The 22,996-nt window shown below is 41.1% G+C and overlaps 1 protein-coding gene across 4 annotated transcripts in view; it reads right to left on the reverse strand.

Moving 5' to 3' along the window:
- Positions 1-5,563: 5,563 nt before the first annotated feature.
- Positions 5,564-22,996, reverse strand: part of LOC140493477 (activating molecule in BECN1-regulated autophagy protein 1-like) — a 389,583-nt gene continuing 372,150 nt past the window's right edge. For all 4 annotated transcript variants that reach the window (XM_072591949.1, XM_072591950.1, XM_072591951.1 and 1 more), the window contains one exon: positions 5,564-6,345. In XM_072591949.1, the coding sequence (XP_072448050.1) occupies positions 5,834-6,345 (512 nt within the window). In that variant the 3' untranslated portion in view covers positions 5,564-5,833. The remainder of the gene's footprint in view (positions 6,346-22,996) is intronic.

Raw genomic sequence — 22,996 nt, forward strand, 5'->3', positions numbered from 1 at the left:
AGGGGGTGGGGGTGGAGAGGTCGGGAAGAAGATTGCAGGTCAAGAAGGCGGTGCTGAGTCTGAGGTTTGGGACTGAGATAAGGTGGGGGGAGGGGAAATGAGGAAGCTGGAGAAATCTACACTCATCCCTTGTGGTTGGAGGGTTCCTAGGCGGAAGATGAGGCACTCTACCTCCAGGCGTTGTGTTGCCATGGTCTGGCCTCCTACTTAAAAGACTGCAATTTCCCCTCAGATGTGATTGACTATGCTATCCACCGCATCTCCTCCACTTCCTGCCCCTCCACCCTTGAACTCTGCCCCTCCAATCGTCACCAGGACAGAACCCCACTGGTCCTCACCTACCACCCCACCAACCTCCGGATACATCGTATCATCCTCCGTCATTTCCGCCACCTCCAAACAGACCCCACCACCAAGGATATATTTCCCTCTCCTTCCCTATCAGCATTCCGGAAAGACCACTCCCTCGTCAGGTCCACACCCCCCACCAACCCAACCTCCATTCCTGGCACCTTCCCCTGCAACCGCAAGAAGTGCAAAACTTGCGCCCACACCTCCCCCCTCACTTCCCTCCAAGGCCCCAAGGGATCCTTGCATATCCGTCACAAATTCACCTGCACCTCCACACACATCATTTACTGCATTCGCTGCACCCGATGTGGCCTCCTCTACATTGGGGAGACAGGCCGCCTACTTACGGAACGTTTCAGAGAACACCTCTGGGACACCCGCACCAACCAACCCAACCGCCCCCTGGCTGAACACTTTAACTCCCCCTCCCACTCCAGCAGGGACATGCAGGTCCTTGGCCTCCTCCATCACCAGACCATGGCAACACGATGCCTCGAGGAAGAACGCCTCATCTTCCGCCTAGGAACCCTCCAACCACAAGGGATGAATGCAGATTTCTCCAGCTTCCTCATTTCCCCTCCCCCCACCTTATCTCAGTCTCAACCCTAGGATTCAGCACCGCCTTCTTGACCTGCAATCTTCTCCCCGACCTCTCTGCCCCCACCCCCTCTCCGGCCTGTCCCCTCACCTTAACCTCCTTCGACCTATCGCATTCCCAACGCCCCTTCCCCAAGTCCCTCCTCCCTACCTTTTATCCTAATCTGCTTGGCACACCCTCCTCATTCCTGAAGAAGGGCTTATGCCCGAAACGTCGATTCTCCTTCTCCTTTGATGCTGCCTGACCTGCTGCGCTTTTCCAGCAACACATCTTTCAGACCTATTCGATGGGGAGGTCATGATGTCCTTTGAACAGCTGAGTTGGAAGTTCAAGCTACCTAAGAAGGATCTCTTTCGATACTTCCAAGTTAGGGACTTCGTACAAAAAAACTCACATTTATGGCCAATCCTTAAAAGGTGGGCATGGAGAGGTCTGTGCTTCGGTCAGCAGGTGCCCTCTCAGTTAGCTCTATCACCTATTAGGTTGTAATGTGTCGAAGGACATGGAGCAGCTATATAAAACTCAAGAATTGGGGTGGAAATCTCCTCAAAGATGTGGGAGGACATCTGGGAAAATGTTGAGAAGATCTCGATTTGTAATAGGACCCAGGCTCTTCAATTGAAGGTACTTCATAGGGCCCACCTGGCAACAGAACAGCTTACAAAGTTCAAGACAGGAGCGTCCCCAGTGTGCCCCACGTGCAAAATGGAGGTTGATATTCTTACTCATTGTTTGTGGACATGCCATAAGATTCATAGGTATTGGGATGACATAGCGAGTGTCTTGGCAAAGGTTTTGGGAACTGAGATTGGGTGTCCCTCCTTCTGGGTCTTCCAAATCTTCCCTCCCTGGATGCACATGGGAAGAAACTGTTTAATATTCTTTCTTTCTGTGCAAGGAAGAACATCTTAATGAGCTGGGTGTCGGAAAATCTTCGAGGACTCTCCTAGGCGTAGGACAATCATGGAACGCATCCCCCTGGACTTCCTTACGAGTATGGTGCATCAGAAAATGGAATTGCTCTATAGAACATGGCGACCCTTTTTGAATTCTATTGATGTAGACCTATCGGCTAAACTATCCAGGGCCTTTGTCTAGCTGTGAGGACTGTGTTGGTTTGAGGGCCCGTGGGAGGAAGAATCCTGTATAAATACAGGTCTACTCACTATTGCTCCCAGTGTTAGGAAGCGGTGATGAGATTGTGCTGAATGTAGTAGTTTAATTGAATGTAACTTAAGCTACCTTGTTATAACTTGGTATAATTTTATTTTGTCTGCTTATTTTTTTCTTGTTTCTCAATGGCTATTTACTGTACTGTAGTTTTTATAGCGTTTTTATTTTGGTATCTGTGAAGTAGATTAGTAGTTTGGTTTTTTATTATATTGCAAAGTTGTCATACTATTTTGCACTGGTTTTATAATTTTGTAAAAAACCTAAAGACCTTTTTTTCCAATAAAAATATTTATTTAGAAAAACAGCTATTAAATTCAATGACTTGAAACAGGGATTCCTTTTTAAATTCAGCTGGGGAAAAAAATGTACTTACATTCTGTTGTTCTTCCATATTTACATCTTCTTGATTACACATGTAACAGGATGAAAACATCTTAATGTACAACAAAGGAGATTATGTTAAATAACAAAAGTATTTGCACATATATAACATTTTACCATATCTATCAGAAATTTGAAGCAAAACTCAATAATTACTTCAGAGGTGCTGTAAATATTATGAACACAAACATAGCAGGCATTCTGCGCACAAAGATACCATTTACTAAAAACACACCACTTATTACTATTTTTATATAATGGTGCTTGAAGGAAGAATGTAAGGCAAGAAGCTAGAATTCCCTGATCTTCTTACAGGATCTTGGAACCTTTATTCTGACACAGTCTTTCGGGATGGAGGATGACTTACTTCCACTCTGGTTTAACAGGTTTTGAGATGGCTGATAAATGCTATGTGTGATCTGCAGGCTTGTTGCATATAGAGCAGGTGGTACCTGAAGACATGGGTTGCTTGGAGGTTTGTGCATTTTCTCGGATTCTTCGATGTGTCTCGATGTGTTTGGTACATTCCCTGATGACCTTTCTCCATTTCAATCTATCAGAAGCATAGGACTCTGAGGAGCGAACAGAGATACCAAATCTCCATAGGGATGCTTTGTAGACATCCTTAAAAGTATTTCTCCTGGGAATTTCCTGCTAAAACCATGTTAAGTGACAGAAAGCACAGAGCATTTGGGTATGATTGTTTTTCCAGCTAGTAGTTTGTACATAGTGGTATCCCCCCTGCGGTGAATGTTGGGAAAATCGTTTGTTTTGATATGTATGAATAAGATAGATTATTATATACAGGGTCCTAATTGAAAATTCAAAGACAATACAAATTCAAAAAAGCAGTAAAATTTGAACTCAATAGTAATTAGCCTCAGGTCATAGGCAGACTGCGATAATAGGCAGACACACAGTAAACAACACAATGCAGAGAAATCCAAAATGAGGAGAGGCAACATGAACTAAACTGTAAAACTTTAAAGGGAGCTACAGGAAAAGAGACATCTGTGGCGCATGCAGCCATTATTGCACAGAAGGAAGCCATTCAACCCATTAAATTTGTGCCCCTCAGTTTTTGTAACAGCTTGCTTTTTCCCACATTTGTATACTCCAAATCTCGCCCCAACCTCTTCTCCAACCAAAAAAGTTTCAGCTTCTGAAACCTAACTTTGTAGCTAAACTCCCTTATCATTGGAGTCATTCTGGTAAGTCACCTCCTGCAGTGTGGTGACCAGAACTGACTGGATTACACTAGTTGTGGCATAAGCAAACCTGTACAAAAGGTCGAGAATAGCTTCTGTACTTTTGGACTCAATTTCTCTATTTATGAAGCCTAATACCCAATGCACTTTGCTGATTATTCCCTCAATATGTTCTACTACCTTTAAAGATACCCCACGTATCCACCCTCACAACCCTCTATTTCCCTAACACATCATTGTTTATATTCAGTCACCCCATCTCTTCACCAAAATATATCATCTCACATTTCTCTATATTAAATTTCATCTGCTATTTGTTCATCCAATGTCTATTGCCATTGATTGAGATCATTGACAAATTTTAATCTTGAATCCAATATCCATGTAATTTATAGATATATCAAAAAGTAATCAAAGTTATCGGGGAACATCTCTGCACATCACCTTACAGTATCAAAAATGATAACACTTACCATAATTCAGTCTTTAGTTCTTAAGTCAATTAGTTCAGCCAAGCTGACACTAACCCTTGCTTTCCACGACCTTAAATTTAGTTAAAAATTATTTTAAATGCACATTCACGCATTTTCTTCATTAACATTCTCTATTACTTAGTCAAAAAGATTAATCAAGCATGATCTGCCTTTTATAAATCTGTGTTGGTTCTCTAATTAACATCAAAAACTTTCCAAGTCACTGTCATTTCTTTTCCTGCTTATTATAGTTACTAGGAATACCCTTACACTTTCTCATGAGTTCGAGTATAACACTTGGTGTTCTCCAATCCTTTGAGGTGCCCCTAGATAAAAGGTGAACAATGATGCATTGCACTATGAAAGAAATTGTTAAAGAATATTCATAGTATCAGAACCAGTACGTACACAATATCCAGTTGTGAAGTACAGCAAGTAATACATTCAAAAGTGCATTCACTTCGCTTACTGGAGGCCTCTTTACAATATATCTTGAAGGAGTTCTGTTACTCCTGCAGAATTTCTCAGGACATTTGACATGGCTACAATGCGTCAGAGTCTGACATCACATCTTCAGTAGAATGGGCACTGCAAGGGCCTAATACCCATCTGATTAAAATTTCCCATCTGATCTGGGCATTAATTCACTATGTCACTAATGAGCTCACTGGACAACACTGCTTTAGAACATCAATGGTACTGGGATACTTGACAGAACTGTTCAGAATTATGATTGGTTTCGATAAAGGGTAAATAAGTTAAAAAAACTGTTTCCAGTGGTACAAGTGTCAGTTCAGACAAAGCAGACCTAAGGTAATTGGCAAAATGGCCAGAGATGATTAGAGGAAGAAGATATTTTTATGCAGCACATCATGGTTTTCAATGCATTACCTAAAAGGGTGGTTGAAACAATTTTGAGAATAATTCTCATAGGGAATTGGATAATCATGAAGTGGAAAAAAAAATGAAAGGGTTATGGGGTAAAAGAGAAATAGTGTGGCAATATGGGTAAGTCTTTGAAGGGGCTGACATAAGTACAATTGGCTGAATGGTTTGCATCATCTCTGCCATTTTATCCTGAGATAACGTGCTCAAGTCCAGCAGTAAAACTTGAACGCACTAACAAGCATACGTTATCACTTCTGAAATGTTGCATTACTTTAACATATTTATATACTAAATAAAAAAGCTTATTTTGTCTAAGATTTCTTTTACAGTATTCCTCACTTTGCCCATATCAGCCAAAGTTAGACATGTCAAAAAAATTCTGGTTCATTGGTTTATTCAGGTAATGTACTTGATAAGGGGAGAAAGATGTATATTCTCAAAAGTGTGATTTCAACAAAATTAAATTGAATAAATCACTTTTGCAATGATAGTTTTCCAGTTTTTAAAGAGTTTTTATTTGTCATTGTGATCTTTGGTGTTCACATAGTATGCCATTGCTTGCACTTGACTATATTCCATTTCTCTAAAATAACAAGTTACCAGTTTACAAAAAAAGGAAAAAAAAATTCAACTTAAATCACATTCTACTAAAAACAAATAAGTGGAATTTCCTTGGCTGGTTTAGCTAGATTCTACACATATAAACCATGGGACATGCAATTTTATTATTTCTTTTGTCCTGAACAACAGAGCACCTAATTCTACCTCCTGTCTGAGCCCCTGTCGTCAGTGCCATGATTATCAATATTGTCAACAATATGGGGGCTGTGTGCGCTGACAGAGTGGAAAAGGCCCTCTGTGTCCATAGAAGTGGTGGGCTGTTGACCAAAGCTCCCATTATCCCCAAGGATGCCACTCCTGCTGAGCTGCTCTGCGACCTGATCTCCTTCAGTGTTCTCTCTGAATTCTGTAGCTAAGCTGCCAGAGCTGCTTGGTGCAGCAGAGTCCATGAGAATCTGACTGTAACTGCTGTCCATTTCTGTTCGGCCTTGGTTGCTAGGTGGGTGCGTGTTTAATCTCGCCAATGCTTCGTTCCCGGTCTGTGAGCCCCGGTGTATCCGATGACTGACAATGATATTGTTTCCAAACCCTCCCATTGAGGCAGTGGTGGTTCCTTGCTCTCGCTGCACAACTGCTGTCATCCAACCTTCAGCAATCAGCCGGCGGATGCGAGACAAGGCATCTTCACCTGGAATGTACTCTGGTGCATCTCCTAAAGTAGAACAAAAAGATGAGGCTTTTGCTTAATTTTGTGACATTTTAACAGGTTGTTTCTGACACAACAATTTTTGAGACATCAATTGAAATTTTCCAGCATGTGTTCTCCATCATTCTTACCCTAGGTACAAATAAACTCTCCTGCCTTTCATCAGGAGCTTCCAGTTCAACTGTTAATTTTCCATCCACCTTGTGAGGGTACTTACATTTCTCAACTGCTACATTTTTGAGGCACCTGCATGGGATGGAGAAGTTTGCCTGCTCAGTATAGCTGTAAATAAGGGCCCAGCAGAAAGCTTGTGAGGGGCAGTTATCAGATTTAGTGTCGCTGAAGTGATTGTCTGCTCAGCACAGCTGGGTCACAGCAAGGTCCAGAAGCGGTGGCTGTCTGCTCAGGGCTGTTTTGTACCATTCATTTCAGCCTTGTAAAACCTAGATAGTTGCAGTTTTAAGAGTACAGAGACGAGCACTTGTTGGGGTATTCTAAGTCTAGGACCTATTGTCTGAACAACATGTTACATTCAGAGCAAGCAAGAAGGCCTCCAGGCGGAGATGGAGTTGCTGTTAAGTCGATTCAATGATTCACAAAGTGGGTTTCCTTACTTATAAGGTGTGTGTACCAGAGCTGTGGGGCTTAATGAGGAAAACAACAAATTGGAATTACTTAGCATTTAGGACACATCATGCAACCCTTTGCACATCTCTTTTCTAGATACAATCTGAACATCCTCTCAATGAGAATAAAAGTGAGTTTTAGAACAGGAAAGGTGTCCCAACTGTGGCATTTTGGAAAGGCCAACTAGGGCAGGACTTATATAGTTAATGGTACAGCTCTGGGGAGTGTTTCCAAACAAAGAGACCCAGGGGTACAGGTGCATAGTTCCTTGAAAGTGGAGTTGCAGGTAGACAGGGTGGTAAAGACGACATTTGGTATACTTGCCTTCATTAGTCAGAACGCTGAGTATAGGAGTTGGACATCATGTTGCAGCCAGACAGGACATTGGTTAGGTCACTTTTAGAATATGATGTACAAGTCTAGTTTCCCTTCTTTAGGGAAGTTGTTATTAAACTTGAGTGGGTGCAGAAAAGATTTACCAGGATTTAGCTGGGACTGGAGAGTTGGAGGCCCTGAAGGGTGACCTAATAGAGATTTATAAAATCATGAGGAGCATGCAAAGGGTAAACAGACAAGATCTTTCTCGTATGGTGAAGCTTCTTCAAATCTATGCCCTCTAGCTTTGAAACTGAGGGGTAAAAGGACTGGATGAGCAACATTTTCATGCAGAGGGTGGTGTGTGTTTGGAACGAGCTGTCAGAGGAAGTGGTGAAAAAGGGTAGTATTACAACATTGTAAAGGAATCTGGACGGGTATATGAATGGGAAGGTTTTAGAGGTAAATAGGTTAAAAGCTGGCAAAATGGATTGAGGTCAGATTGGGATGTTGATTGGCATGGACGAGTTGGACCGAAGGATCTTTTTCCATGCCGTATGAATCTGTTTACTAGCGCTAATATACATATGTAGCATACATCAATGTTAATGCACGCAGAATATGTAACAATATTAATACACACAAGCTCTTCCCATCTAAAGTAGCAGCATCAATTTTTCAGGAACCTCTCCATTAGAATGTAATCTGCCCAGGCACTTGAGATGTAAAAAATATTTCCAGTTCTATTACAGAGTGCATTCCAATCTTTACAAAATGTCCACACACACAATATTCAGTCGTGCAGACAACTGCAAAGCTCATGAGACAAGCATAGTCAACATCACTCACAAGAGAATCATGGGCAACTGCAGATATGCACTACACTAATACATAATTATGCATATTTTAAAATTATATCTGTGGTCGAAAACACAATGCAGTATTTTAAATCGTAAAACCTTCCAGAGGTTTGTAGCATTAAATCACAGAATCATCAACAGTTCTGTTAAACTCTGAGAAAACAGAGGCAGAGATATACAAGGAGGACTCATTTGTTAACCATAATTAGTGTTATTTCCAGATATTTAACTTTAGATTATCACTTGAACAGCAGAAAGCCACAATGTTATCATAAATGGCACCATATTGGTGACATTGAGCAAGTTGGCTATAGTTCTTTTACTTTCCTCAACCAATTCATTACGTAAGTTGTAAATAATCCATATAGAAATATATTTCTATATGCTCTACTATTACATCCTTCATAATAGACTCTAACATTTCCTGAGTGACAGACAATAAGCTAACTGGCTTGCAGTTACCTTTTTTTTTGAGAGTCCTCCTCCTTCAAAATAAAGGTGTTACACTGGCAACTTTGCAATCCTTTGGGACTTTGCCAGAATCTAAGGATTCTTGCAAGATTGTTACCACAATATCTGTAGCTAATTTGTTTAACATTCTAGGGCATCCCATCAGGTCCAGGGGATTTATTGGTCTTTAACCCCAATAGGTTCTCTTGTTCATTTTCTCTAGTGGTAATTTTGGAATGGTATTAGCATTATCTACTGGGAAGACTGACACAAACTATTTCTTAATTTCCTCTGCCAATTCCTGATTTCTCATTATTTCCTCAGACTCATTCACTAAGAGGAGACAGTGAGGTCTGCAGATGCTGGAGATCAGAGTCGAGAGCATGTTGTTGGAAAAGCACAGCAGGTCAGACAGCATCCAAGGAGCAGGAAAACTGACGTTTCGGGCCAGAGCCCTTCATCTTCCTGATAAAGGGCTCCAGCCAAAAACGTCGATTTTCTTGCTCCTCGGATGCTGCCTGACCTGCTATGCTTTTCTCGCAACACACTCTCAACTGATTCACTAAGAAGTCAATGTTAACTTTGGCACCTCTCCTTTTATATACTAAAAGAAGCTTTTGCTGCCAACCTTGATATTACTTACAATACCTTCATAGTTTATCTTCTCCAAAAGAAAAGAAAGAACTCTTTGAGGAGGTAACAAGCTGTATAGATAATGGGAAACACTATCTGATTTATTTGGATTTTCAGAAGGTGTTGATCAAGATACCACATAATAGGGCTACTTAATAAGATAAAAATATGTTGCTGAATGTTGCATATATGCATGGACAGAGATTGGCTAACTAATAGAAGACAGAGTTGTGATAAGGGGTACATTTTCTGGATGGCAACTTGTAACTACTTTTGTGCCACAGGGATCAGTGATGGGGCAACAATTATTTACAATATATAACACTGATTTGGATGAGGGCAGTGAATATGCAAAAGCAAGTTTGCAGATGACAGAAAAATATGTGGGAAGGCAAGCAGTGAGGATGATGCTAGCAGTCAGCAGAGTGATAAAGACAGGTTAAGTGAGTGGGAAAATATTTGGCAGATGGGCTATAATGAGAGAAAAGGTGAGGTTATGCACTTTGGCAGGAAGGATAGAAAAGACCAATATTATATAAATGTAAAACTTGAAGAAAGCAACAACACAGAGGAAGTGGGAGTCCTCGTGCATAACAAAACATTAGGACACAGTTCGATGGGTAATAGGGAAGACAATTGTGGCCTTTATTAAAAGAGGGAATGGAGTATAAAAATAGGGTGATCTTGCTAAAGGCACAAATGAGACAACAGCTGAAATACCGTGAACAGTTTTGTGTACCTTATCTAAGGAAAGATATACTGACATCGGAAGCAGTCCACAGAATGTTCACTCGGCTGTTCCCAGGAATGGAGGGATTGAGGAGTGGTTGAATAGGTTAGGCTTGGACTCATTGGAGATGAACTGGAGGTGACCTAATTGAAACATTCTTAGGGGACTTGACAGGATAAATGGGGAGAGATTGTTTACCCTTATGAGTGTGTCTAGGACTAGAGGGCATCATCTCAGAATAAGGGATTGCCCATTTGGGACAGAAATGTGGCGGAATTTCTTCTTCAGAGGATTATGAATTTGTAGAATCCTTTACTGCAGAGGTATCTAGAGGTTGGGCTAAATATATTCAAGTCTGAGGTAGACATTTGCAATCAGTAAGAGAATCAAGGGTTATGGGGAAGAGTGGAATTGCAGATGATGAGATTGGCCATGATCTCACTGAGTGGTACAGCAGAATCAATGATCTCAATTGCTTACTTATGCTTCCACATTTTACGGTCCTTTGATCATTGGTCAAACATTGTCAAACAAACACTAAGCTCAGAGCTGGAATGAATTACGTCAGAGTACTCATGGAGACTTGGAATTTGACAACTAGCTGCTGAACCACCTCAAGATACAGTTGAATTTACATCAGCAGCAATATACTGCACAGTTGAGACGAGTATCTGCCTTCAACGTTAAGCAAATAATGTCACTTGATTATAGCTGTGTAAAAAGGTTTATCTGATCCATGTACATAAGTGTAGTGCTGGAAAAGCACAGCAGGTCAGGCAATATCTAAGGAGTGGGAGAGTCGACATTTTGGGCATAAGCCCTTCATCCCATTCCTGGTGAAGGGTGTATGCTGAAATGTCAACTCTCCCATTCCTCGGATGCTGCCTGACTTGCTGTGATTTTCCAGTGCCACACTTTTTGATTCTGATCTCCAGCCTTCACTTTCTCCATGTACATAAGAGATGGACTATCAAACATAATACAAAGAAAATAATGGATACTGAGGAGTGACTTTCAACTCAGTGCTTTAAACGAGAGGATCAGAAAATAATCATCATTGAGATTTTTCTTTTATATTTTGCTAATTTGATATTTTTCCTTTATATTCAAGCCCCAAAATCCATTATTTTGTTTGCAAATTTTGCATTAAAATCAGGCATTTTCCTCCATGTGAGCCACTGAATTCAACAACTTGCTACGCCCTTGAAAATTTCTTCCTGTTTTATCTATTACGTCATATATTTATTTTATATTTCTGTTACATTCAGAACATCAGGAAGTAAATTTCTTAAACAACTATTTCAGGATGCCTACAGCTTACTGCAGAATGTTTAGTAACAGGAATAATGGGATACACAGAGAGAAATACAACCGTATGGATTCAACTAAACATATTATAACACAAAATTTAAGAATAAATTATGTATACATACTGTCACATCCAGAGGAAACTGCAATCTCACATTCCTCATATCAAGTTAGGGTTAAGTCTTCCCTGGGCTAATTTCTGAAGTTCCAGCATTCTTGCTGCTACCCTAATTCTTTCCTTATTTTCTTGAACAGAGTGAAATGGGAACCTTTTCCCTAGTAACACTGAGTACTTACAAATGATCTGCTGCGGTTCATGAAGGTGGCTCACCACTACCTTCTCAAGGACAATTCAGCAATGGCAATTAATGTTGCCATACCCAGTGATTTTCACATCCGATAAAAGACATCAAAAGAAAATTTAAGTGTGTGAAGCTCATTAGAGGAGTAATTCTGTATGTTTCCTCACTGCAAATAAAATAAAGTAGCTTAATGATCCATCTTAATGGGATGAGGACAATCAGTACTCTTCTGTAACATCAATGAAGCACAGGTAAGGACACCTGTGAAGGATTGCAATTCAGCTTCCATTGTAAAACAAAAGTCTCACGCTTCCCCAATTATGCCATTCTCTAATTCAAAGATTTGTTAAATAGTGAGCAATTGGTGAACTTTAAACGTTACAAATCTGGTCAAAATCATTATGTGGGTTTGAACAATGCTGTCAAACTCAAGACAGTTCCTAATGCATATTCAAAATGTGACAGAAATTTATAACAAATCCATTACTGAACACAGAATTTTCCAGAGTTTTGCGCCAGAATGATGCATACCCCTGAAAATCTTTCATCTCTTTTGCTAAGCAAGAATCTATTGTCCTCTGCCATAAAAATATTTAAAAATTTTTTTCCACTGCCTTTTGAGGCAAGGAATTTCACAGGCTTTCAACCCAGAGAGAATTTCTTTCCTCTCATCTCTGTCTAAAATGAGTAACCCTTATATTTAAGTTATGACCCCCGTTCTAGATTTGCCCACAAGACATCCACCCAGTCAAGTCTCCTCAGGATCTTATGTGCTTCAATTAAGACACCCCGATTTTTCTAAACTCGACAGTATACAGGCCTAGCCTGTTTGGCCTCTCCTCATAAAGCAATCTATTAATTCCAGGTATTAGACTAGTAACCTTCCTCTGAATTACTTCCAAAGCATTAACATCCTTTGTATGTATGATGGCCAGTGCAGTTCACAATATTTCAAATGCAGTCTCAGCAATGTCCTGTACAACTGAAGCATAACATCACTACCTTTGTATTCAATTCTCCTTGCATTAAAGTAATACATTCTATGAGCTTTCCTGATTACTCACTCTGTCTACATACTAACCTTCTGCAATTCACACTCTTGGAAACCCAGACCTTTCTGCATCTCAGAGCTCCACAACCTCTCACCATTAGATAACATGCTTCGTTGCTATTCTTCTTGCCAAAATAGACAATTTCACACATTCCCACATTATATTCCATTGTCCATACACTTAAGCTATTTATATTCCTTTGTAAGATCTTGACGTCCTCTTTACAACTCACTTTCTTGCCTTTGTGTCATCAGCAAATTTAGATAACATACCTCTTGTTCCCCTTATCCAAATCACTTATATAAATTTTGAAGAGTTGAGGCCCCAGCACTGACTCATGGTACATCATTTGTGACATCATTCCAACTTGAAAAGACCTATTTATTCCTAACTTCTGCTTCCCGCCCACCAGCTAATCCTCTAACATGGTAATATGTTACCCCCAACACCATCAACCTTTATTCTCTGCAATAACCTTGGATAGGTAACTTTATCGAAAATAGTCTGGAAATCTTAGTACAATAGATCCACTGGTTTCCTTTATCACAGCACAAGTTATTTCTTCAAAGAACGCCAATAAATTAGTTAAACATGATTTCCCTTTGACAAAATCATGTTGCCTGTGCCCGATTATGTTGAACATATCCAAGAGCCCTGCTATAATAAGTCTTTAACAACAGCTTCAATCATTTAGGATGACCTACTCCTGTGTCTATTTCTTATGTTCTTGCTGTTTGCTTGGAATATGTAACAAACATATAAATCACTAAGCATATTCTCTAACAGTATTTAAAATTGACCAATTTTTGCATATTGGTTACAAGGCTGCCTAGATCCAAAACAGAATGCTTCACTTTCTGTTGATGATTATAATGTTCCTCGTAAGAATCCAAGCATGCATTAGATTATGATGGTGCGAGCCTGCACAAAACTGTCTAATTTATTTCATTTTCTACTTTTCTTTAAATTACTACCTTTATTTCTCAAATTCACTGCAACACACGTGACAGCTACAACGATTTTAATTTATTTGATTTGACCTCTTGTGGTTACATTCCTAGCAAGTTGAATGTCCTATATAAAATGGCGATGCAGAAACTGTGGAACAATGTAACATACAATGCCGTCTGCTAAAGTAAAATTGTGTCAAATGTCCTCTCAGCAGTGAAGCATTTATGTTTTCGATGTGTGGCAGACATTGATGAAAGCACTTGCCGTCAACTAGAACTGCTCACAAATCCCGGTTGTGCTTAGTGCATGAGGTAGCTTCGTAAAACAGCAGGCAAAAAGACAAACAACAGCTTTTCTGAAACTAAAAATGTTCCTCACTTTTCAGATCAACCCAAGCCTGAAGGGAATGTGATGTTGTGCATTTTCAGTACTGAAGAAGAATGCTGAAGAACCTCAATGTCAGAAATCTGTACAGCCTGAAAGCATTCTCCACAGACATTTGTCCATCAAAGTTGTTATTTTTGTCAGAAGCTGAAACATGATTTGTACCTTCCTTAGCACAGCTAATCTTATTGGACAGTTCAAGGTTAGTGAATATAATTCCAAAACTCAAAACAGTTTAAGTACAAGGAACACATACACACTACTTTTTTTAGTGCAAGTGGATCCTCTTCGGTGTTCATAAGCTGAATGAAATGATATTTCAGAATAAACGGAATATTGTCTATTAGGCACTGTGCATCATAATGCTGAAATAACCCAGTTGAAACTTCAATTATGAAGTGAATACAGCATTTACTCAATTAATGTTATTACAGATTGGAAGATACAACTACATTCCAGCATCCAGGATAAATACTATCTTTACTTCTCATATTCGGATGTGAGCTACAAAGATTTTGCTTCACTTGATTTGACCTCTTGTAGTTGTGTTTCTGCTAAGTTGAAAATTTTGTAATAAAATTGATTCAGCAATTGTGGAACAATGTAATACATAAGGCCGACTGCTAAAGTAAAATTATGTGTCCTCAGAACCAACCAGTGGAACATTCTAATTGGTGAAGTGTCCTCTCAGCATCCATAGAAAATACCAGATTAGGTATGCTCATCCTGCATCTTTGGCACACAAAACTGAATAAATGCCTGTTTCTGTTTACAAAGTGGCTTCCTCACAGAAGCCTGATTTGGTTTACATTAGCTGTGGAGCTGGGTGTATATAATGCTCACGTACTGAGATCCTTGCCCTCTTCATGTGTGAGAGCAACTGTGCCTAACATGAACAATTCTGGCTGTCCGTTTGTCCGAATTTGCATCAGGTCTGATGTTATCTGTTAAAGTTAACTGTAGAAGTTAGCAAGAATCCATCTGGCCTTGGGGTATTGTCAAACTGTGGCCTGAGAGAACATATTAGGCCTTTTTTCAAAGTTATGGTGAAGAAGTGGGAAGTTAGGAATAGATTTGATTCTTATTGCGGGACATGGGTGCAGAATGAGGCACAATAACTATAAGACTCTGCTTATCTACACTGAATCTGGATTAGTGGTGCTGGAAGAGCACAGCAGTTCAGGCAGTATCCGAGGAGCAGTAAAACCGACGTTTCGGGCAAAAGCCCTTCATCAGCCTGAAGGGTGGAGAGATAAGCTAGAGGAGGGTGGGGGTGGGGAGAAAGTAGCATAGAGTACAATAGGTGAGTGGGTGAGGGGATGAAGGTGATAGGTCAAGGAGGAGGGTGGAGTGGATAGGTGGAAAAGAAGATAGGCAGGTAGGACAAGTCATGGGGACAGTGCTGAGCTGGAAGTTTGGAACTGGGGTGAGGTGGGGGAAGGGGAAATTAGGAAACTGTTGGAAGTCAACATTGATGCCCTGGGGGTGAAGTGATCTGACACGGAAGATGAGGCGTTCTTCCTCCAGGTGTCTGGTGGTGAGGGAGCGGCGGTGATGGAGGCCCAGGACCTCCATGTCCTCGGCAGAGTGGGAGGGGGAGTTGAAATGTTGGGCCACAGGGCGGTGTGGTTGATTGGTGCGGATGTCCCAGAGATGTTCCCTAAAGGAGGCGTCCTGTCTCCCGAATGTAGAGGAGACCGCATTGGGAGCAACAGATACAATAAATGATATTGGTGTGCAGGTAAAACTTTGATGGATGTGTAAAACTTTAGGGCCTTGGATGGAAGTGAGGGAGGAGGTGTGGGTGCAGGTTTTGCAATTCCTGCGGTGGCAGGGGAAGGTACCAGGATGGGAGGGGGGGTGTGTGTGGACCTGACCAGGTAGTCACAGAAGGAACGGTCGTTGCGGAAGGTGGAAAGGGAAATATTTCCCTGGTGGTGGGGTCTTTTTGGAGGTGGCAGAAATGTCGGCGGATGATATGGTTTATGCGAAGGTTTGTAGGGTAGAAGGTGAGCACCAGGGGCGTTCTGTCCTTGTTACGGTTGGAGGGGTGGGGTCTGTGGGCGGAGGTGCGGGATGTGGACGAGATATGTTGGAGGGCCTCTTTAACCACGTGGGAAGGGAAATTGCGGTCTCTAAAGGAGGAGGCCATCTGGTGTGTTCTGTGGTGGAACTGGTCCTCCTGGGAGCAGATCCGGCGGAGGCGGAGGAATTGAGAATACGGGATGGCATTTTTGCAAGAGGTAGGGTGGGAAGAGGTGTAATCCAGGTAGCTGTGGGAGTCGGTGGGTTTGTAAAAAAATGTCAGTGTCAAGTCGATCGTTATTAATGGAGATGGAGAGGTCCAGGAAGGAGAGGGAGGTGTCAGAGATGGTCCAGGTAAATTTAAGGTCAGGGTGGAATGTGTTGGTGAAGTTGATGAATTGCTCAACCTCTTCGTGGGAGCACGAGGTGGCGCCAATGCAGTCATCAATGTAACGGAGGAAGAGGTGGGGAGTGGTGCCAGTGTAATTACGGAAGATCAACTGTTCTACGTTGCCAATAAAGAGACAGGCATAGCTGGGGCCCATACATGTGCCCATGGCTACCCCTTTGGTCTGGAGGAACTGGGAAGATTCAAAGGAGAAATTGTTAAGGGTGAGGACCAGTTCGGCCAAACGAATGAGTGTGTTAGTGGAAGGGTACTGTTGGGGACTGAGCACATGCTGGTCGCCTTCTCGACCTGTGCATTTTATTTGACAGGAGGGTAATGGAATATTTATTTAGTGTCTATAGATATTACAGAGATTAGCATTTCCACAGCCTGGATCTGAGCCCGTTCGGTATTGGCCATTTACGGTAGGGTTCTTGCTCACTCACTGGAGTTCGTTCTGCTTCTTAGAGCTTCTAGCTGCTTCTCTGATGACTCTTTTATTATCAATTTCCAGCATCACTAGAACTGGGCAAGCAGGATGAAGATACAGTCACAATGAAATAAGGACAAGGTGTCAATCTTGGGAAGAGTATCTTTATTTTTAAACTGGATAATGATAGTTATATGGGTGAAGGCTTTGTTAACATGTAATGATGCAGCTATGGACTTGCACCAGCAAATGCTACTTATGGAAAAAGTAATCAAATATGATGTCGGTGGTGGGCAGGTTGTTGGAGGGAATCCTGGGGGACAGGATGTACATGTATTTGGAAAGGCAAGGACTGATTAGGGATAGTCAACATGGCTTTGTGCGTGGGAAATCATGTCTCACAACCTTGATTGAGTTTTTTGAAGAAGCAACAAAGAGGATTGATGAGGGCAGAGCAGTAGATGTGATCTATATGGACTTTAGTAAGGTATTCGACAAGGTTCCCCATGGGAGACTGGTTAGCAAGATTAGATCTCATGGAATACAGGGAGAACTAGCCATTTGGATACAGAGAGTGGTGGTGGAGGGTTGTTTTTCAGACTGGAGGCCTGTGACCAGTGGAGCACCACAAGGATAGGTGCTGGGTCCTCTACTTTTCATCATTTATATGAATGATTTGGATGTGAGCATAAGATGTATAGTTAGCAAGTTTGCTGATGACACCAAAATTGGAGGTGTAGTGGACAGCAAAGAAGGTTACCTCAGATTAAAACGAGATCCTTGATCAGATGGGCCAATGGGCTGAGAAGTGGCAGATGGAGTTTAATTTAGATAAATGCAAGGTGCTGCATTATGGGAAAGTAAATCTTAGCAGGACTTATACACCTAATGGTAAAGTCCTCAGGAGTGTTGCTGAACAAAGAGACCTTGGAGTTCAGGTTCATAGCTCCTTGAAAGTGGACTTGCAGGTAGATAGGATAGTGAAGGCGGCATTTAGTATGCTTTCCTTTATCGGCCAGAGTATTGAGTACAGGAGTTGGGAGGTCATGTTGTGGCTGTATAGGACATTGGTTAGGCCACTGTTTGAATACTGGGTGGAATTCTAGTCTCCTTCCTATTGGAAAGATGCTGTGAAACTTGAAAGGTTTCAGAAAAGATTTAAGGACGTTGCCAAGGTTGGAGGATTTGAGCTATAGGGAGAGGTTGAATAGACTAGGGCTGTTTTCCCTGAAGCATCGGAGGCTGAGGGGTGATCTTATAGATAGAGAAAAGACTTTGTCTATTTATCCCTGGGGTTGGGGAGTCCAGAACTAAAGGGCATAGGTTTAGGGTGAGAGGGGAAAGATATAAAAGAGATCTAAGGGGCAACGTTTTCACGCAGAGGGTGGTACGTGTATGGAATGAGCTGCCAAAGGAAGTGGTGGAAGCTGGTACAATTGCAACATTTAAAAGGCATCTGGATGAGTATATGAATAGGAAGTGTTTAGAGGGATATGGGCCAGGTGCTGGCAGGTGGGACTAGATTGGGTTGGGATATCTGGTTGGCATGGACGAGTTGGACCGAAGGGTCTGTGTTGTACACCTCTATGACTCTATGCCTCTATGCCAGTATCCAAATGAAATAAAAGCAGGATACATTCCTTGTCAGGGAGAAAGACGGCATATAATACAAAGCTTAGTTCTTGGTAACACTAATGCATTACTATGGCTAACAATCCAGGGTATTCGTAGTTGGAAGGAAGATCGTTGAGACAAGGAGAAAAGGCACAATCTGTGTCCCTGCCAAATATTATTGTGACCATGAAGTGCAGGCAAAGGCTGAGTACCAGCAATACATATACAGGAAGTATGAGTATCTTTATTTGGAGTATCGCTGTTTAACTGTGTGAAGCTGCTCTACAATTCAGCCTTTGAACAAGATGAACTTTTTCAAACAGCAATCCACTTACTCCTGGTCCCTTGTTCTTCCCTCATATCTCTACAATTCTCTTCATGTATTATCCAATTCCATCTTGAAGACTACTAATGAATCAGTATCCACTGTTGTGTAAGCTTGGCAGGTTCTGAGAGCTGACAACATAGAGTTACATGCAGAGGGACCTTGGCAACACTCAGCAATGGTAATGAAAGCTTGGGCTCCAGAATTAGCTGCATCCGTGGACAATCTGTTCTCTCGATACTAATCTAAAATTTGTTGGGTTAGCCAAAACGAAATTAGAGTGAAATGAGAAGGACAAAATGTATGAAACTCGGTGAAAAGCTAATGATTAGAAAAATCATGGGTTTTTAAAGTATTTGTGTTAGACTAAAGGAATGTGCATATTTGTTTGCATCAAATAATGTAACTCAAGCAACTGAACAGTCAAATTGGAAAAGCTGAAGTCTTGTTTAAAACAGACATGGTAAATCTGATGTGATAATGGGGACTATTTATCAGCTGAATCTGAGATTGTCATAGAATCGGGCTTTGTAAATATCATACAATTGATTGGGTGACATAAAAGTGGTGAAGAGCGAGCACAAGCCAAAGTTTAACGTCAACATTCATTCATGGCAAGATATAAGTGAACTTTTAAGACGACACAAGCAAGTTTTCATGAGTTAATTGATCAAATCAACACATAAAATATGGTAAATTTGTGATGTTTACCAGCAGTCAAACTGATCATTTTCTGGAGATTGAGTAGTGTCAAAGACTTTGAATGTAAAGCTCATTTGTATGGAAAGAGTATAAAACAGTTTGAACCAGGAGGCTCTGGTTCAAGTCCCAGCTGCTTTAGAGGTGTGTAATAACATTTGCATTTTCCTGATCTTTTTTCAACTGTTTTATTTCTAAAAAGACTGCTTATTTCTCTCTACCTACCCTCAGTAGGATTTGAAATCTATGACTTAATGACAAACGTGGCACTGAACAATTATTTGCCTCGAGCTTTTTGACAGTTTCATGAAAACAGAATTGTCTGTGCTTTAGATGCTACACCTGTACTGCAGACCGAGTTCAGTGATGCCTGCTTTATCTAAAGCCTGAACCATTACTGAAGCCACATTGTCAATCACAGCCTGTCTCATGAATCAAATTGCAGAAGATGTTGTAAATTAGACTAAAGACAGGCAAGAGAAAAAGTTATTAATATGGGAAATGATAAACAGACTGTAACATGAAAGTATACACACAGTACAAATCTACGCCAAGATCAAAAGATAAAGGTCGAGGTTACAAAAATAATAAAGAGACAAAACTGGAGGCTCTGCATCTGAACATTGATAGCATTCAGAGCAGAACAGATGAATAAATAGAAATAAGTGCAAAATGATAACTATTACAGAGACAAAGCTGCGGGATATTTCAATTTGAAGGTTGAGTTATAAAGGAGACACGGTATAGTCTGGGACTTTTTTTCACTGGAGAGTTGGAGGTTGAGCAGTGACCTCATGGAGGTTTATAAAATTATGAGAAGCATAGATAAGGTAAATAGCAGGAGTCTTTTCCCTCAGGTGGGGGAATTTCAAGACGATGGGGAATATTTTTAAGGTGGGATTTAAAAAAGACAAGCGATAACATTTTTTGACACAGAGCGGTTCATGTGTAGAATGAACTTCCAGAGGAAGCGACGGATGCCAGTACAGTTACACTGTTTAGAAGACATTTAGGAAGTACATGAATGAGAAATATTCAGAGGGATATGGGCCAAACTCAGGCAGGTGTGACTACTTTAGTTCTGGGATTCTGGTCAGTACGATCTGGTTGGTCTGAAGGGTCTCTTTCTGTGTTGAATGACTTTATAACATCTCTGAAGAGGTTGATGAGAAAATATCTAAACAGCTTGCCTCACAATAAGTGTTTTGCTAGATTGGGGAGGTTGCTTGTTCAATAGCGAGAGGTTAAAACAGAACAGGCTAATACCTGTTCTGGTTCAATCTTTGGACAAGTCATTTATAAATGTAAGCATTGTGTAGTTAACGTTAATGCTTTAATAAAGAACATTAAGTATATTTTATTGTTAGAATTGCTTTGGGTTTTTGATATGCAGAGTAAGCCCTATGGAGTAGGTAATGTGGGAATAAAAGTTGAGAGTTGTTGTACAGCTATGACACTAGCAGCTGTCCATCAATGTGGAACATTGTCCAGGTATGTCCTGTATAGAAAAAGCAGGACAAATCCAACTCAGCCAATTATTGTTGATCAGTCTACTCTCGATCATCAGCGAAGCAACAGGAGTGCTGTTGACAATACCATCACTGTTACTTGTTCAGAAATAAACTGCTTGCAGATTCTCAGTTTAGGTTCTGCGAGGGATACTTAGCTCATTATTAGCATGGTCCAAACATCAATAGAGCACCTAAACTCCAGAGGTGATGGGGTGAGAGTGACCATCAAATGCTACCTTGATATGAAGGGCAGAGCTTGACGTCAAAGAACCCGATCAAAATTAGAGTCAATCGTAATCAAGCACTCCATTGATGGGAATCAAAACCAACACAAAGTAACATCGGTGCGACTGTTGGAGGTCAATCATCTCAGTTCTCGGACAACAATACAGAAGTCCTCAGGATAATATCCTCGCTCCAACCATCTTCAGTTGCTTCAACAAGCTTCCTTCCATCATTAGATCAGAGGTGGGGATATGCGCGGATGATTGTATCATGTTCAACACCATTTGCAACTCCTCAGATTGTGAAGCAGTGCATCTCCCTAGGCAGCAAAACTTGGACATCATCCAGATACACTGCAGTAACTCCCCACAGCTCCTTCAAAAGCGTCATGCAAATCTTTGATCGCTTACCAGAAGGAAAATGACAACAGACACTTGGAAGCATCACCATCACCACCTGCAAGTTCCCTATAAGCCCAATCTCACACAGCATGGAAACAGACCCTTTGATCCAACCAGCCCATGCTGAACATAATCCTAAACTAAACTTGTCCCACCTGTCACTTGAACTATTAACCTCCAGAAAAAGGCCATTCAGCCCACTGTATCCACGTGGGACCAAAAAAGTCTCATTTCAAGTTCTCATCACACCTTCCTGTACCTGATGTGTTGCCTTTCACATGACAGCACTTGGAGAGTGACGTATCTTTTAATCAAGTTGAGGATCACTGCCTCAACCATTAAACTGGATTGCAAATTCCAGACACACACTATCCTTTGGGTGAAAAGATTTTGCCTTGTGTCCCTTTAATTCTTCTACCAACCATTTTATACCTGTGCCTCTTGGTAACTTAATTCTCCACTACAGATACAGGTCTTCCTGGTCTACGCTATCCAAGGCCTCGTAACTTTGTATATTTCAATTAAGCCATGCCTCAGCCTCCCCTATTCTAAGGAAAAAAAAAATCCAAGATTATCAAATCTTTACTTATGGCTGCAATGATCAATTCCTGGTGACATCATCTGCACACTCTTGACAGCAATTATACTCTTCCTGACTACTACTGTATACAAACTCTAGCTTTGTTCTAACCAGTGTTCTGCAGTTCGAGCAATGTATCCAGCTTTTTGTTTTCCATCCCTCATCCAATGAAGGAAACTACTCTGTATCAAGTGCATCCTTTAACCTCATCTACCTGTAATAACATCTCCTGGGACCTGTGGACATGCATTTACAAGTCTCTTACTTCCTTTACTCACATTTATTGTGTTTCCCTTGCTTTGCTCGCCCTCCCCAAAAGCACTTCCACTTTTCTGCCCTCTCAACCATACCGGTGGTATCATTCCAGAGTCAACAGCCAATGTCTTCAATAGAGCACCTAAACTCCTGAGGTGATGGGGTGAGAGTGACCATCAAATGCTATCTTGATATGGAGGGCAGAGCTTGATGTCAAAGAACATCTGGAATTTGAAATTCAGTTTAATGGTTGAGGCAGTGATCCTCAACTTGATTAAAAGATACGTCACTCTCCATCAACATCAACTACACTATCGTCTGCAAATTTTTCAAATAAGCCTTCCACACTTAAGTCCAGATCATTAATACATACAACAAAGAGCAAGAGAACCAACATTGAGCCCTATGGGATGCCACTGGAAACTGCTTTGCATTTGCAAAAACATTCATTTCTCCTGTTGCTGACCTGATTTTGAATCAATTTACCATAGTCTACTCCCACGGTGAAAGTTAATCCTGTTTTTCAGAATAGATTCAAATAATTTGCCCATTACTAAGGCCAGACTGACCAGCCAAAAATTATTTGGTCTTT

Source organism: Chiloscyllium punctatum, chromosome 22 (assembly GCF_047496795.1).
Source record: "Chiloscyllium punctatum isolate Juve2018m chromosome 22, sChiPun1.3, whole genome shotgun sequence".
Taxonomy (NCBI): domain Eukaryota; kingdom Metazoa; phylum Chordata; class Chondrichthyes; order Orectolobiformes; family Hemiscylliidae; genus Chiloscyllium; species Chiloscyllium punctatum.